The sequence below is a fragment of the Bos javanicus genome, chromosome X (assembly GCF_032452875.1).
Source record: "Bos javanicus breed banteng chromosome X, ARS-OSU_banteng_1.0, whole genome shotgun sequence".
NCBI classification, from domain to species: Eukaryota; Metazoa; Chordata; class Mammalia; order Artiodactyla; family Bovidae; genus Bos; species Bos javanicus.
This window is the reverse complement of record NC_083897.1, coordinates 114,401,692-114,419,817: the sequence shown is the minus strand read 5'-3', so window position 1 is coordinate 114,419,817 and position 18,126 is coordinate 114,401,692. Positions and strand designations below refer to the sequence as shown.

The 18,126-nt window shown below is 40.0% G+C and overlaps 1 protein-coding gene across 11 annotated transcripts in view; it reads right to left on the bottom strand.

The window, feature by feature from the left end:
• Positions 1-18,126, bottom strand: part of DMD (dystrophin) — a 2,228,404-nt gene that overhangs the window by 237,504 nt on the left and 1,972,774 nt on the right. For all 11 annotated transcript variants that reach the window (XM_061410475.1, XM_061410469.1, XM_061410467.1 and 8 more), the window contains one exon: positions 13,617-13,695. In XM_061410475.1, coding sequence (XP_061266459.1) covers positions 13,617-13,695 — 79 coding nt within the window. The remainder of the gene's footprint in view (positions 1-13,616; positions 13,696-18,126) is intronic.

The following is an 18,126-nucleotide window of genomic DNA, read 5'->3' as shown; positions in this document are numbered from 1 at the left end:
GGTCAGGTAATCAAAAGCATCCTCTGCTAGATTCCTATCAGATGAAATATTCTCTACCTTGGATTTGCACATAGCCTCAGGGGTCATGCACATTAATACTAGTCAATATGGAACATCTCATTTTCCTCACTGGAGAATTAATTCCTCCTTCCACTCTACTCCCATGTCACCCACTATTTCCCACAACTATAGAAGATCATGATTTTTTAAATCTCTTTGTATAGGTCTAACTCAACTGGTTTAGGTCTAACTCAAATGGTTTAGAATTTGCATGTCCCAAGGCCAGGATTCTGTCTTTCTTATCTTCCTCTTCCAACTGCCTAGTGTTTATTAATAAATATGTGAATGAATGAGCAGATGCTATAGGCACAGGAAGTCAGGTCCTGTTGCTTTTTAGCTTAGAATCCTCCCAGGTCTGCTCTTCTTACTAAGAACAGATTCCACTTGCTTTGAACTGTAGGAGACAAGACTCTACTTGGTCTGACTCTTGGGTGCTCAGTCACCTGCTCTTATTATCATCTTGCTTCCTCAGCTTCAGTCATACTAGTCTCTTCATTGTTTCTCAAGCCCCCTAAGGATGCTCCCGTCCCAGAGCCTTTACGTTTCTTGTTTCCTCTACTTGGAACCCTTTGCACAAACCCCCGTATCTGCCTGCTGTACTTCCTCATTTCTTGATGAAATGTCACCACCCTGACCACCCCATTTAAAGTGCTCCTGTCCCCATCACCTCTGGCCTCTTTAGCCTGCTTTATTCTTCTTTATCCAGCTTATTATGATATGATTGCCTTCTCCTATTAAAGTTAAAGCTCCGTAAGACTGAACTTGTCTTCTAATCACTACTGCTTTCCCAGTACCTAGAAAGAGTCTGACCTATAGTGGTCACTGAATGGACATTTGCTGAGTGAGAGAATGAATCAGTTCCTAACTGGCTGAAAATAAAGGAAAGCTCATAACTTTTTCAGGACATTAGGCTAGGCATGAGACTGAGTTCTCTTCTATCATATTAGAGTGGGAATAATCTTGTGAGTGTGCTGTTATTCACTCAATAAAGGCATCTCCTTCATCTGTCAGGAGTTAGATGCATGAAATTAAAAGGAAAAAAAAGCACAATGTATGCCCTTTATGCTTGTGGTGCTCAGACTCCAGCCTGTTTCCTTTTATGATCTACTTTTATTGAGTCTCTTTCCTTCTAACACTTGCCTGTCATTGGCATGTATCCTGCTGAGCTTTAGGTGTGAGGCAAGGGACTGATGTAATTTTCTGCTGTCCCCAAAGTCCTTCCCCATTGATGGAGCTCATTGAGGTCAGACACCTTAAATAGTGATCATCATCACATGCACTGGGCAGAATCATCAACCTCATTATGAAAGCAAGAGTAAATCAAATTACCCAGTGACCAGCATGAGCCTATGATAAGACATTTTTTTCTCAGATGCATCTAAATGTCTGTCCGTTTCACTGCCCCATCACACACTGGGTTCTCCAGGAAGCAGACTCCAAGACCAAGTTCAGAGAGGAGGGTATTTGGGAAGTTGTGGTGCCTTTGTGATCAACACATATGGAAGGGAGCAGGAATGGCAGCAAAGCTCGCACGCAGGCCCAGTGACAGACTCCCTCAGTCCCTCAGGAACTCGAGCTAGAATGTTCAAGTTCTCCTGAGTTGGGCCAAAATGACCACGTCTCTGTACTCCTACATTACTCAGGAGCTGCCTGTGGAAGGGGTGTGATCTCGGGCAAGGTACCTGAGGCGACTCCCAAAGGGACAGACAGTGGAGGGTTGTCTCTTCATTGAAGGGGACCTAGGAATGCAGAAAAGTCATCTCCCATGCTCCCTCAGGCAGAGGTCACTGCACTCAGTCCTTGTGACTTTGTTTTGGGGGCTGCACATCATCCAGGGGTTGGTGGACAGGAGGCATCCTCAACCAGGGGCAATTCTGCCCTCCAGGAGACATCGGACAGTACCTGGAGACATTTTTGTTGTCACAACTGAGGGAGAGGGGCGTAACTGGTATGGGATGCTGCTAATTCTGTAAGGCACATGACAGTCCTCACAACAAACGACTGTCTGGTTTAACATGTCACTAGTGCCCAAGTCAAGAAAGTCTAGTTTCGATCTGGCCTTGGCCTCTGAAATGACCTTCATTGTAAATAGACAGTAAATCAGTGAACCAATCGGCTGCTGCTTAGAGAGCTTGATTGCAATACACAGAGATAAATGCAGAGAGGAGAGAGGTGGGGCGGTTAGAAAAAGTCAGGGGGCTAAAGAAGAAAACAGAAGTCACAAGGTGGGAGAAACTGAGTAAGGAGGAGGAGGAGGGAAGAGAGAAGCTGTGACAGCTGATAGTCTGAAGTCCACAGTGGCAAAGGCAAATACAGAGAGAGGCAAACATATAATTGACAGTGAATGTTCTTCCTTATCTGTCCTCAGGTTTCCATGAACCTTAAAATGCCCCTCATCACCTAGGCCCGTCCCTGTCCCTTCCAGCACATTCTGAAGCACACCTGCATTAGACTGAAATCAAGATGCTTGTTACTGCTGCTATCTGCAAGTGTATTTAAAAATTCAAAAGAGTGGCTTTTAAACCAGGAAACATTTCTGTAAGTCTATACAAAAAAACCCAAACACCTTTTGTCCTTACCTCAAAACTCTCACGAAAAATTATTTTCTACTTCCAAACTGGTTGTGTTCTGAAAATGGAAAACGTCCAAATGGAAAGGAAAAAAAAAAAAACGAAAAACGAAAGTAATGATTTTTACCCACAGGGATGTGATTCCACCATTTCTGTTTGTGCAAAGCTTTGTATTTTGGGACAGATGACAAAATGCTACCCTAGGCCAAATGGACAAACACCTTCATTTTCTGGGGAGTGTAAAAATATACCTTTCAGAGCCAGCCTTCCACTAAAATAGTGCCCATGTGCCATGAAACTGATCCAGCGCTGTGATGCTGGTCTCCCTGCTCTAAGCCCTCGTGAGACCCAGAGGAATCTGTCATGAGGAGGAAGATGAAATAGGAAAGAAACAGGTACTTGTCACATCTCTGCCATGCCACTGGACCAATTTCTATGTAGGCAGGTGATGAAGGAGAGGTGCTTAGCAATCAAGGTGAAGGTCACCATTGAGCCTGAAAGCCAGTTTCTGGGAGCTTCTAAAATCTAAAAGAGGTCCATGCTATGGATGTCCCACTCAGATTGCCTCTCCCCAGCTGGTGTACCCATTCCCCACTGTTGGCAGCACTGGCTGCTATGGTTCCACCACTCCCAGCTCCACAGAGCTGGAAACTGCCTTGCTGGTCACTACTCCCCACAACTGCTACAGCTAAGTCGCTTCAGTCATGTCCGACTCTGTGTGACCTCATAGATGGCAGCCCACCAGGCTCCCCGTCCCTGGGATTCTCCAGGCAAGAACACTGGAGTGGGTTGCCATTTCCTTCTCCAATGCATGAAAGTGAAAAGTGAAAGTGAAGTCGCTCAGTCATGTCTGACCCTCAGCAACCCCATGGACTGCAGCCTTCCAGGCTCCTCCATCCATGGGATTTTCCAAGCAAGAGTACTGGAGTCGGGTGCCATTGCTTTCTCCGACTCCCCACAAATCCATGGCCAATGGAGGACTGACACAGGGGAGCAGACGCTCCCTTGCCCCCAAATGTGGCCATGTCTGAGGAGCAATTTGTGCTCTAGAGTTCTGGGACGGATCAGGTGGAAGCGAGTCTCCACTGCCATGCTTAGGCTGACTCCCTGATCAGTCTTCCCCACCTTATCCTGCTTCCCTCTCTCACACCTGAGAGGTGCTCTCTTAACAGCTGGCTTGTCCAAGAACCCTTGTGTAGGGCTCTGTTTCTGTGGAACGTCACCAAAGGCGAGGGTGAGCAATTATCCTCGTATGCCTGGGACTGAGGAGCTTTCCTGGGACATGGGAAAGTAAACGCTAAAACCAAGAACATCCTGCACAAACCAGAACAAATGGGCCTCCTCTCTAAGGCAGATAGGTATTGGGGTCCTGAACTTTACCTTCTAGGGACTTGGGTGATCTGAATAACGTTAATATACTTGGTGATGTTGGTCAACTAGTCATGCCAAAAAAGAAACAGAAAGTCTTAGTTTGCAGTATTTGCTAAATTGGGAGGGGGGATAGCGGTGGGGGTGGTAGATCAATATTCTCACTATGGCGGCTGATTTCAAGCTCCCAGAGGTGTGTTTAACAATCAGCTCACAATTCCTATAATACACAACAACTGGCTCTCCTGAGCTAGTATAAGCCAGTTCCAGTGCAGAAATTCCCACAGGACAAAACTGAGAACTTTTCCTAAGCTTCCTCCTGTGTTCCAATAAATGGATGGGTAGGGCCATGTAAAATTTTGTTCCTGTGGATTCTCTCAAGCGAATAAATCTAAGGTCTAAATTGGAGAATATAAATTTGAGCTCAAGGCAAAAGGGCCATAGAAATAGGTTTTGAGAAGAGAGAGTAATGATGAACACCATGACTGCTTTCTGTGGGCGCCTGAAAGGCTATCTTTGAACTTCGGGAGACATTACCAGCATCACTGATAAATGGTTTTTAGATGGTATTACTTCCAAGTCCCCAACACTCAAGACAGCGTGTGACTGTTGAAGAAACTGGCTCAAATTATTTTGCCCTGAGATTTTACCTAATGGCTTTAGGCTGAAAATCATCTCCCATTTTACCTATGGGTTTCTTTATGACTTTTATCATGATGGTTTCTTTAAGCTGATCTGAGCTTTAAATGATTGGCTTACTCGTATGTCAAATTCATCCATCCCCCGAGGACAATGGTGGCATAGATTGCAGCACTAGTAAGTGAAATGCCAGCAATTATGAAACGTGCTTAAAGTTTCCCCCACCCCACCCTTTTTATTAAGTGTGTGAGTGGGGGAGGAGGCAGTGAAGGTTTGGCAACTCTCAAGATGGAAACAAGCTTTGTAGCCTTAATGTAGCAAGGAGAAACTGTCAACACTTGGGTTACTTAAACAAGAGAAAAAGAGTGAACCAGGGATTTGATTAAGGCACTTAAGATTATAAAGCCTGCAAGAAATAAGTGATCAGTTCTTTCTTTCTTTCTTTCTTTTTTTTTTTTTTTTACAGAGAAGGCAATGGCACCCCACTCCAGTACTCTTGCCTGGAAAATCCCATGGACGGAGGAGCCTGGTAGGCTGCAGTCCATGGGGTCGCTAAGAGTCAGACATGACTGAGCGACTTCACTTTCACTTTTCACTTTCATGCATTGGAGAAGGAAATGGCAACCCACTCCAGTGTTCTTGCCTGGAGAATCCCAGGGACGGGGGAGCCTGGTGGGCTGCCGTCTATGGGGTTGCACAGAGTTGGACAAGACTGAAGTGACTTACCTTACCTTCTTTCTTTTTACAGTGTCTCATAATCTGAGAACAAGAAGATCACTCAGTGAAACTCATGGCTTTTAAATTCAGAATAAAGAGTAAAAAGGAAATTCGTCTTCTGGAGTTATAGGAGAGTTTAATACTGCAAGAAGTCACTGGGTTCAGAGCTAGAGAATAAAAAATATTGCCTTTACTGTTTTTTCTCCCATCATACAAGAAATACACTGTTATTAGTAAAAAACAAAACAAAACAAAACAAAAAACACAAACCTGCAAGGGTAAAAAGAAAGTAAAACACAACAGCTGTTTGCATTTTGATGTATTCAATTTTCAGTCTTTTCTTGATATGTACCTTTCTGTTGCTTATCATTTATTTTCTAATATAGTTGTGATTATGTTGTAATTTTGAAGACAGCTTTTCCCCTTAATATATTACATGGCACAGTAGACATTTAGAAAAAGGACTATGTAAAGTTATGAATGCTATTAGACCTTGCTGAAAGGCAACATAAAAGGTCGTATTATTTACTGTCTACTATGTGGTAGTCACTATGCTAAATCTCATGCCACTGTGTACTAACAATAGAGGGGAGGAAATTTATCTCCTCTTCTTTTGGGTATAAGACATAATTCATTCTGTGTAGAATTTTACTGAACATTTATCAAGTACAGATACTCTGTTAGATACTGGAGGATATAACTGTCAACAAGACTAAAACCATCCTGTCCTTATATGTTGTTGTTTAGTTGCTCAGTCATGTCTGACTCTTTTGTGACCCCATGGACTGCAGCCTGCCAGGCTCCTCTGTCCAGAGGATTCTCCAGGTAAGAATACTGGAGTTGTTTGCCATTTCCTTCTCCAGGAGATCTTCCCAATCCAGGGATCAACCCCGAGTCTCCTGCATTGGCAGGCAAATTCTTTACCACTGAGCCACCAGGGAAACCCCCTTATAGAGATTAGATTAGGGTCTCAGATCAGATCAGTTGCTCAGTCGTGTCCAACTCTTTGCGACCCCATGAATCGCAGCACGTCAGGCCTCCCTGTCCATCACCAATTCCCGGAGTTCACTCAGACTCACGTCCATCAAGTCAGTGATGCCATCCAGCCATCTCATCCTCTGTTGTCCCCTTCTCCTCCTGCCCCCAATCCCTCCCAGCATCAGAGTCTTTTCCAATGAGTCAACTCTTCGCATGAGGTGGCCAAAGTACTGGAGTTTCAGCTTTAGCATCATTCCTTCCAAAGAAATCCCAGGGCTGATCTCCTTCAGAATGGACTGGTTGGATCTCCTTGCAGTCCAAGGGACTCTCAAGAGTCTTCTCCAATACCACAGTTCAAAAGCATCAATTCTTCGGCGCTCAGCCTTCTTCACAGTCCTTCATTAGTTACACAAGTAACTGTTGAGTTCTTCTAATAAGCTAAACACTGTACTTTCAGATTAGATTCATGAAAAACATCTTTGGAAAGGAGAGGAAATACACTGAGAAGTAAATACAAGAGAATGAAAGCTACTTTTATGTCTTTTATGTCTAGTTTGACTCTAATACGCAGATACTAAGTTATACTATCAAGTTGATAGTAAAGATACTAATGCTAATAGCAAACACTTGCATAGCACTATGGCACCTACAGTGTGTTAGGCACTGCTGTATGGCTTCCCTGATAGCTCAGTTGGTAAAAAATCCACCTGCAAGGCAAGAGACCCTGGTTCAATTCCTGGGTTGAGAAGATACACTGGAGAAGGGATAGGCTACCCACTCCAGTATTCTTGGGTTTCCCTGGTGGCTCAGCTGGTAAAGAATCTGCCCGCAATGCGGGAGACCTGGGTTTGATCCCTAGGTTGGGAAGATCCCCTGGAGAAGGGAAAGGCTACTCATTTCAGTATTCTGGCCTGGAGAATTCCATGGACTGTATAGTCCATGGGGTAAGGCACTGTTGTAAGGGTTTCACATATGTTAATTCTTTGATCTTCACTATAACACTAAGAGATAGTATTACCATATTTTATTGAATTCAAAACCCTATTAAAGGGCTTTCCTGGTGACTCAGTGGTAAAGAATCCGCCTGCCAATGCAGGGGACACAGGTTTGGTCCCTGATCTGGGTAGATCCCAGATTGAAGCAGCTAAGCCCACGTGTTACAACTACTGAGCCTGTGCTCCAGAGCCCGGGAGCTGCAACGACTGAGCCCACATGCCACAACTACTAAAGCCCACACACCTGAAAGCACTTGCTCTGCAACAAGAGAAGCCACCGCAGTCAGAACCCTATGCACCGAAACTAAAGAGTGGCCCCCACTCGCCACAACTAGAGAAAGCTCCTGCAGCAATGAAGACCCAGCATGGCCAAAAGTAAATAAATACAATTATTTTTAATTTTAGACATAAGGTATATTTTGATTTCAGAGCTGTTAAAACATGGGGGATATGTCTTAAATTTGATGAAATATATTATTATTCCCATTTTACAGATGAGAGATAAAGAGATTAAATATCTGAATCAATAGTTGAACCCAGGTAACCTAGTTTCAGAGTCTATACTCTTAACCAATAACTCATATCATTGGTGAAATGACACTTGGTTCAGGGGCATTGAGAGGAAAAAGTCAGGTTATATAAATCAACTTACTATGGCCCAGATCAACAGAAATAAAAGAGAGAAAAATCAGTGGTAGTATCAGATAGACTAGACAGTCACTGGCCTGTGTATTAGTTCTTAATGGGTAAGGCAACACAAGGTGTGGCACTGAAGTTCTGAAACTGGGTTCCAGTCCCAGATTTATTATAACCATCTATGTGACCTTGATTATGTCATTTGGTCTCTCTGTCCCTATTTTGTCATCTGTAAAGTAAGGGTAGGCTGGGAATACTTCAGTACCCGTCAAATATTTTTGACTGGAATGCATAAAAGGAATACATTTTATGCTATGATGTAGTGCACAGACAGACAGACACACTCACACACATACACACACATCTTTAACTGAAACCAGATACTTAGCCTTGCTTGTGTAATGTACTCTGATATTTTCTAATCTGTTCCATTTCATTCCATTAAAAAATTGCTGGTTGCAAGTCATTAAACTGATTTCAGGATTCACTAATAAGTACTTTGAAAACAAGTCATATAGACACTCTCTAAGCTTCTCTCCAGTTAGGAAATTCCACAGCACAGGGGGCCTCCTGGGGTGGGGATGAGGGCTGGAAACCCCAGGAAAGAGACAGTTGACCCATTGGCCTTACAAACAGTCATTTTCTTTTTAATTGGATCATGTTCTTACTACCTTCAGCAGAAAGTTATTATCAAACTATTTGGCAAATATCACTTTAGGGCAAAAATTCTCATAGTCTGTTCCACGGCATATTTAGTGAGAAATTAATTGGTGTGTCTGAAAAAGGCTTTGGTAGTCACAGAAGTAGGACAAGAGAGTCACCAACTCTATGCTCCTCTTAGAGTTTTGATGTATATTAAGAGCTACAAGAATTCCCACAGGAAAGAAGTTTGCTTATCTTTATAACCTAGTGTTTTTCCAATCTTATTGACCCCAGAATTATTTTTTCAAGGGAGAGTTATTAACATCACAAAGAACATTAATGTTCTGAGGAACTTGGCTTGGGAAATGGCCCTTCAGGGAATTCTAGAACTTGTAAAATATTAATAACAATATAAATTCTTTCTACTATTACAGAAAGATTTTTACTTTCTCATATAGAATTATACTTCTTAATGAGAAAAGTAAAATTTAGAAGAGAAGCCCAGAAAATTGAGAAATATCCAGAAAAATCTTGAATTCTTAAAAAAAAAAGTTCTTAAATTCTTGAAAATAACAAAAGTGGACTATATGCAGACTACTAGGCTAGTGAATACTATAGTACTGATGCATTTTTGATCACTGACATATGAATATATTTTTAAAATCTATAAAATTTTAAGGATAAATATATTTTAAAATCACACTACTAAAATTTCTCCTTCTTGGTTTACATTGCAGAAGTCAATCAGAAGTAGTAGAATATTAAAGCTCAAATTAAAGGCAATCTAGTGTCTATCAATGGATAAAGGTGATATTTTACAATGTTTCCTCTTCTCATTTTCTCTCAGATCTAAGATAAAAGAAACAGCCTCCTTAACAAGTAGAGACTGGGCCACCAAGAAGAAACAGTGAATACTTAAGTAAAAGGCTGCCTCTTTCTACTGATAAAAGAAGAAAACAAAGACAGCTGGTAACGTAATTTTCAAAGGTGTGTGTGTGTCTGTGTGTGTGTGTCTGACAGAGACAAAGAGAGAGACACAGAGAGAGAAGGAGACAGAGAAGTGACTGTGTGTTGGGAGGGGGGTGCGGTTAATGGTTCGTCATTTCTCCTTTCTTTTAACTGTGAAGCTTCAGAAATCACTCTATTATTATTCCTGGTAACCTGGAAGCAAATTATTAGACACCTATCAATTCAAGCTCATTTAATATGAGCTTAGTTGTAATTTTCAAACATATTTTTACTTTTGGGGAGGGGGAACTTCTTTTTCTTTTATAGCAAATAAGTGACTTCAGAGAGGCCCTGACTCACATACGGTTTTGATGGCACACCCAATTTCTAGTGCCGCTTTCTACAGATCAGTTTGGCAACACATAACAAAAGCCTTACAAATGTAAACATCCTTTAACACAGCATGTTCCGTTTTGGGGGCATTTATCTTATGGAAAGAAGCTGAGGTATTTATAAAGGTGTATGAAGAATATTAGATATGATATACAATCTTCGATAAAGTACTGAAAATTTTGAAATAACCTTAAGTGATTGAGTGATTTAGAATTGTGGTAAATGTGTGACAGCCACAGAAGGGAATACTATGCCATCATTTAAAACAATGCACTCTGCAGAGGAATATTTAAATATACAAAAAATATTTTTATTATAGTTCTAAGGGGAAAAAGCAGGTCATAAAGCTGTAAAATATTTTTATCCCTGTTTGGTTTAAAAAAAGGGAGAGAGAGAAAATCTGAGTTCACACACATACACACCCCTGAGAGATAGACAGAATGTGTATAAACCACATTTTTTATAGTGGTTATCTCTAAGTGGTTGGATTACAGATGATTTTTCTTTCCTGTTTGTACTCTTTGCTTTCCAAAATCTCCTTGAGGGGCCTATATTACCTCTGTAATTTAAGAAAGAGACAACACAAGGAAATAATCATTTATCTTTAGTCTCAAGATATCCTATTTCTCAAATATCCCTTCGGCCAAATTGGTATTTTGTGATTTCCATAAGCAAAGCTTCTAAGCATATATTGATACTCCACACGAATACTTAAGAAATTGGTGACGTCTGGGGCTGGCTCCATATAAGCAGGTCAATCAGTGGATTTCTGAGTGTCCGTGTATACAGGTCTGACCTTTCTGGATGTGGGCACCGTGTGATATGGGTTGAGAGGTATGGAGATGCTCCTCTTGGCCCCTCGAAGTTCTCCCCTTACAGCTCAGAGATTATGGCTGACGTTTCATCCCCAGAGAATCATTCCTCAGGCTTATGGCTTTTCACCTTATTAAGATGCAAATAACCCAGAAAAAGTACACATTAAACTTTACCTGTCACTGAGGTTAAATGAGTATAACATATCATTTTCTGAGATTAGGCTTTAATGGGGGAAGACATAGGAATTCGAGTAGGGCAGGCAGAGAGAACAAACAGTGAGGAAATATATATATATATATATATATATAAAACATCTGAGGAACAATTAATATGCATAATAATAATATTTTTATTTATGGTTTATGAATCACTTACATGTTATTGCACTTAATCTCAATTAAATCGAATAGAATGGCTCTGCCACCAAGGCAATTTAAGCAGACCAGAAATTGGGGGAAACATAGAAGATAAAATGTGCAGGATTTAAAATTGTTCTGGAGCTATTCTCAAAAGCCACTGTCCCACTCAATTATGTATACTGCTTTAATTTGCCCTTCTTTTTTTGACACTTTCTAAGTATTTGTGATACTGTCCAAATAATGACTGCATGTTGATAAAAAGGTCAGACCCAGTCAAGAAAATAAGACAACTTCTTGTTTCATATACTATCAATGTATAATGAAAAGAGAGGACCACTATTTTCCAGGAATTTTTGTTCTAAAATAAAATGGCTAATTGGAGACACACATGAAAGTATCAAGTCAAATACTTTAAAATGTTTGTGAGTGTGGATCTTTCTATTAACCTGTGGAAAATGGAAAAGAAAGGAAAGGACTAGAAAATGGCAATAAATGAGGAAGGCAGAAGCATGAAAGGAGAACATTTAGAATTGCTTCTTCTCTATTGAAATCTATCATACTAAAAGATAGTCTATTGTGATGGTTAAAAACAGACTCTGGAGCTGACTTCTTGGGTTCGAATCCTGGCTCTGTCATCTACACCCTCTGTGACTGTGTCTCAATGTCCTCATCTTAAAAATGGGTATAATAATAATAGCACCGACCTTAAAGTTGCCATAAGAGTCAGGTTGGGTCATATTCATAATATTGTCAGGCACAACGTAATTGCCTTAAATGATGGTTCAACTCCACCAAACAAAAATAAACTCAACATGGATTAAAGATCTAAATGTAAGACTGGATACTCTGAAACTCTCAGAGGTAAACATAGGCAGAACATTCTTTCACATAAATTTTTCAATCCATCTCCTAGAATAATGGAAATAAAAACAAAAACAAATAGGACCTAATTAAACTCAAAAGCTTAATTTTTCTTTGCACAACTAACAAAACCATAAGCAAAATGAAAAGACAACCCACAGAATGGGAGAAAATATTTGAAAACAACATGACCAACAAGGGATTGATCTTCAATATTTATAAACAGCTCATGTGGCTCAATATTAAAAAAATGAACAACCCAATTAAAAAAAATGGGCAGAAGATCTAAATAGACATTTCTCCAAAGAAGACTTACAGATGGTCAAGAGACCAATGAAAAGATACTCAATGCTGCTAATTATTAGAGAAATGCAAATCAAGACTACAATGAGGCATCACCTCACACCAGTCAGAATGGCCATTATTAAAGTATATAAACAATAAATCTTGGAGAGGGTGTGGAGAAAAGAGGACCCTCTTACAGTGTTGGTGGGAATGACAACTGGTACAATCACTATGGAGAACAGTATGGAGGTTCCTTAAAAAACTTACAACAGAGCTATCATATAACCCAGCAATCCCACTGCTGGGCATATATTTGGAAAAATACATAATTCAATAAGATACATGTGCTCCAATGCTCACTGTAGCACTATTTACAGTAGCCAAGACACGGAAGCAACCTAAATGACCATTGACAGAGGAATGGATAAAGAAGATGTGGTACATATATTCAACGGAATGCTACTCAGCCAAAGAAAAGAATGAAATAATGCCATTTGCAGCAACATGGATGGACCTGGAGATTATCATACTAGGTGAAGTAAGTCAGAGAGAAAGATAAATATCGTATGGTATCATTTATATGTGGAATATAAAAATATGATACAAATGAGCTTATTTACAAAACAGAAATAGACTCACAGACTTAGAGAATGAATTTATGGTTACCAGAGGGGAGGGGTGAGGGGAGTAGGATAGATAGGAAGTTTGGGATTGATATACACATTGTTATATTTATAGTATGTTCCAATATTACACTTGCAGTTAACCAAGGCCATTCCTCTTGGTTATTAATTATAGCAATACATTTACTTATAAAATATAATATTTATTAACAATATATGAATACTATAATTAATTATAAAATATAGTTAATAAAATAGTAAAACAAAAATTAAAAAAATGAAGAGAGGTCAGGGATAAAAGACAGATAAGAATAGTTAGGGAAAGGAAACAGAATGGGCTGAAGTTCCAACTTACAGGCAGGGAGTATTTAATCAACTATATAAAGAATCATAGGCTCACAGTAATATATATTGAATTGTCATATAATTATATGATATTATAAGTATCAGCTTTATGAAGTGAACTGCCATGAGTAAAGATTCAAAAATATTACTCAATTTAGCACTTGAGAATACACTGTAGGAAATAATTGTGCATTAGCTGAAGAATGGACAAAATGACCTAATTGGTCCTCCTCATCTTAACCTTCTGTATCCACCCACTAAGTCATATTTCAGGATGATCTGTGCCTCTAGTGCATTTGGCAGAGACTATCATAATTCAACTCTAAATAGCCACCAAGATGCAGTGAGGAGGGTAAGAGATGAAAGTGGTCAATGACTTACTGGAAAGGAAGTGCTGGGACGCTGGGCCAAAGTCCCTGTGGGCTTCGTGCAGCTGCCTGATGCGGTCCTCAACAGCCACCTGGGAGGAAGAGGAGAGAAATGATGTCCTCTCATCAGACATAATGAGGCACAATGAAAACAATGCACCCTTTTTGGTAAGATCTTTTGAGCTTCTAAGGTCAGAACACTAAAGCAATGATTTATAACCCTGTTTTAATATCCGCTTACCTTGTGCACTCTCTGAGACTGATTTTTATCAAACTGAGCCCAAATGAGAAAGATTTGCTCTCTTGACAATGTTAAAATGAGACTTTTAAAAAACACTCTACTCATTGGTAGCCATGAGTGAACTACTGTTCCAGTTAGTACCATCAAAATTGCAAGCTCTTAAATTTTTCACAAAAAGATTTGGTAGGGAGGTCACCATTCGCCATTAAACTAGGTGATCGAAGGAACTCAGAAATGATAAATATTTTGTCTCAGCCTCTTGTCATCATCATTTTTAAAGAATCATACTGACTGATAATTAATGGATACTGAATGATATTTAATCACTGATAATTAATAAGTAACCAAGAGTTGATTGATACTTCATCTAAGAAATAAGAGGCAAGGTTTTAGGGTCGATGGTGCGAATAAAAAAAATTTAGATTTTACTGAACTTGGAAATTACTGGGAACTATACCTTTAACTGGCATGGATTAAAAATTGCCACTGCTTTTTTCCTATTATGTTTTTCTATACTATATTGACACAGTAGTCTGTCAGCTTAGTGAATTTCATTTTGAGTGGGTAAGAAAGGGAAAGAATTTTATGGGCAAAATGGTATATTTTGTCCATTGGCATTTTGCCAACTTTATATTAATGGTGGCCCCAGGCATCCTAGCTTTATAATTTCAAATCTTGATTTGGTTCTGAGCAGGCTATGCTAAACCAGAGGTTAGTCAGCGCTTGCCCAGAGCCATTAGAGATCAGGCAGGTTCATGCCTGTAAAACACATCTCAAATCCAACAGAAAAGTGCCTCAGGTAGTCTGGTCTAAAGTTGACTCTGACCTTCCCATATCAATCATGTACGTAGCCCAAATCCAGCACAGTCTTCTTGTTGCACGTTCTCTTTAGACTTGTCCATCTTTGCTGGGACCAAATATTTCGAAAACCAAGTAGAGTTCCCAAAAATGAAGAGTTTGCTTCATTGTGATGCACACAAACACACGAGGGACATTTGAAACCTACTTTCTCAGCCTTATGACCCTGCTGCTGCTGCTGCTCAGTCAGTAAGTTGTGTTTGACTCTTTGTGACCCTTTGGACTGACTGTAGCCCCCCAGGCTCCTCTTCCCATGGGATTTTTCAGGCGCCAATACTGGAGTGCGCTGTCATTTCCTTCTCCAGGGGATCTTCCGACCCAGGGATTAAACCATGTCTCCTGCGTCTCCTGCATTGTAGGTGGATTCTTTTTTATTATTTTCTAGAGTGAATTTTGTATTTAAATCTCTTTACAAATTGAATTCAGTATTTTTAAAATTTATTTTATAAAGTTAATTTATTTCAATTGAGGCTAATTGCTTTACAATATTGTGGTGGTTTTTGCCATACATTGACATGAATTAGCCATTGGTATACACGTGTCCCCCATCCCGCACCCCTCTCCCACCTCCCTCCCCATCCCATCCCTCTGGGTTGTCCCAGTGCACTGGCTTTGAGTGCCCTATCTCATGCATCGAACCTGGACTGGCGATCTATTTCACATGTGGTAATATATATGTTTCAATGCTATTCTCTCAAATCATCCTACCCTCACCTTCTCCCGCAGAGTCCAAAAGTCTGTTCTTTGTATCTGTGTCTCTTTTGCTGTCTTGCGTATAGGGTCATTGTTACCATCTTTCTAAATTCCATGTATATGCGTTAATATACTGTATTGGTGTTTTTCTTTCTGATTTACTTCACTCTGTATAATAGGCTCCAGTTTCATCCACCTCATTAGAACTGACTCAAATGTGTTCTTTTTAACAGCTGAGTAATATTCCATTGTGTTATGTACCACAGCTTTCTTATCCATTCAACTGCCAATGGACATCTAGGTTGCTTCCATGTCCTAGCTACTGTAAACAGTACTGCGCTGAACATTGGGGTACATGTGTCTCTTTCAATTCTGGTTGGATTCTTTACCTGCTGAGCCATCGGGGGAAGTGGCTCAGATGGTGAATGCAATACAGGAGACGCAGGTTTGATCCTTGAGTCGGGGGTCAAAAAGAGTTGGACAGGAGTGAGCAAATAACACTTTCACTTTCTTATGACCCTGCACTCCCAGTCAAACTCTACCTGCCTGTCCTGTGGCATTCCATCCGACTTAACACCCCTGAGGCTTCCCTCTGGAGTGCTTGTATTCCCCTTTTCTCCCATTCAAGGCTGGTCTATGCTGGCTTCCTCAGCATTCTTGCAGTCCATGGTTTATACCTGGAGCACTTCTATCAGAGCCACTCCTTTCATTATATGGATGGACTGTAACCACTCCCTGCTCACTTCTTCTGTTCTCCCCTCCCTCCCACAGGATGCACTGAATCCTGCACGTAGTAAGTGGTAAGAAATATTTGTGTAATGACTAGTCGATCAAACTGGTGGGTAAATGTGTGTGTGTGTGTGTTTGTGTATGCATGTACCAGTGTGAGAAAGAGAGAAGGAGAGAGGGAGGAAGACACGGGAGAATAAATGAGAATGCTCACTGACACTAACTACATGCTCTAAGTCCCTGGGTAAATTATTTGAGTCTTAACTTACCTTATCATTACAATGGGACAATATGTCCTACCTCATGGAATTATTATGGGGATTAAATAAGATGATACATGTGTTTAGCTCAGTTTCTATCATATGATAATTGCTCAGTAAATGCTAGTAGCTACTGTTATTGTTGCTATTATGCCTAATAAATGGAGAGGGATAGGTTATAGTGTGCAAGGCACCACATAAAATCCAAAAATGGATAGTACTGTTAATCACTTTGTACATGACAATATGAAGTAACATGCAATCTTCCCAATAATTCTATGGAAGGAAGTAATATTATTTCCCCAGTTCACAGATATAAAAACTGAAGCATGAGAGGATAAAAAAAATCAACTGAACAAGATTGGCCTAAGCTTAAGTAGTTAGTAAACTGGCAGGTCCTGGATTCAAGCTCATTCAGTCTGGCTGTTGGTCTTCACTGCTACTCCAGAGATTATGGTTGGAAAAAAGTAGTGTATAAATATTTAATAAGCAGTGGGCTTTTTAATTTACTTTTACATTAATTTACTGAAAGCAGATCTAACCTAGTGTACCTATCTATGAAACCTTTAGCCATCAGTATATTTTATGGCCCCATGCAAGGTCAGTTCCTGGTCTTGAAGAATGTGGTACCTTAAGATTGTAGACAAGAGCTGTAGAAGAACATGCAAATGAATGTGTGGAACATGTAATTCTTTCTAAAGGCAGAACGGGTTGTTTCATAATGAAATCAAAGAAGAGAGGAATGTGAAATTTGGGGTGGGTAGGAAGGGATGGGGAGGCCATATGGAAATGGGCACTGAGCAGAAATCTTGGCACATGCTGAGAGAGAAATCCCCAAGGGGACACGTGGAAGACTGGGTGGCGAAGGAGAATGAGCATGCCACAGGCCATTTCTTCCGGTGATAGTGTTAGTAGCTTCATAGGGACCATGTGGGAACAGCATCAGAATCCATTATAAGCACCTGATCTGAAGGGTGCTTTCTTCTTATATAGGAAGGGCCATGGTGGTAGTTTCCAGTGTATACCCAATATTATTAAGAATTTAAAATGAGATAAACATGAATCGCCACCCCTATAACTCAAACTTAAGAAAAGGTATGAGAGTGAGATAGAAATTTAAAATGCATCATCTTAACTAATGAGAACAGACCTTATAGTACAGGGAACTCTACTCATTGCTCCAAGGTGACCTAAGTGGGAAGGAAATCCAAGGAAGAGGGGATATATGTATACGTACAGCTGATCCACTTTGCTGCACAATAGAAACTAACACAACATTGTAAAGCAATTATACCCCAATAAAAAATAAGATGCACCATGTAATGAAATGAAGTCTTCAGAAAGCAGTCTTAACTAAAGAATTAAGCATAAAATATTTCTTTTCACAAATTATCTTTGGAGAAAGGTACGGCATGGACTGAATGCATAGTTGAGTAAATAATTTTAAGAAAGAAGCACCTGAAAGCACAGAAAATCCTCATAAACTGTAGCTACTTAGGAACAATGCACTTGTGAGCAATTAGACAAGGAGAAGAAATTTGATAACCTTTTAAAACAATAACTTCCATGTGTTAGGCCTTACCAACTGGATTTTTTTTTATAAAACCAATATAAAATTCTATATACAAACTAGGAAGCTAAAGTCAGAAATTTTACCCTGTTACCTTGTATTCTGGCACAATTCATTCTTTACTTGGTTGTTTATTTCTTCCTTTTATAAGTATATGTTAATATAGAAAGAG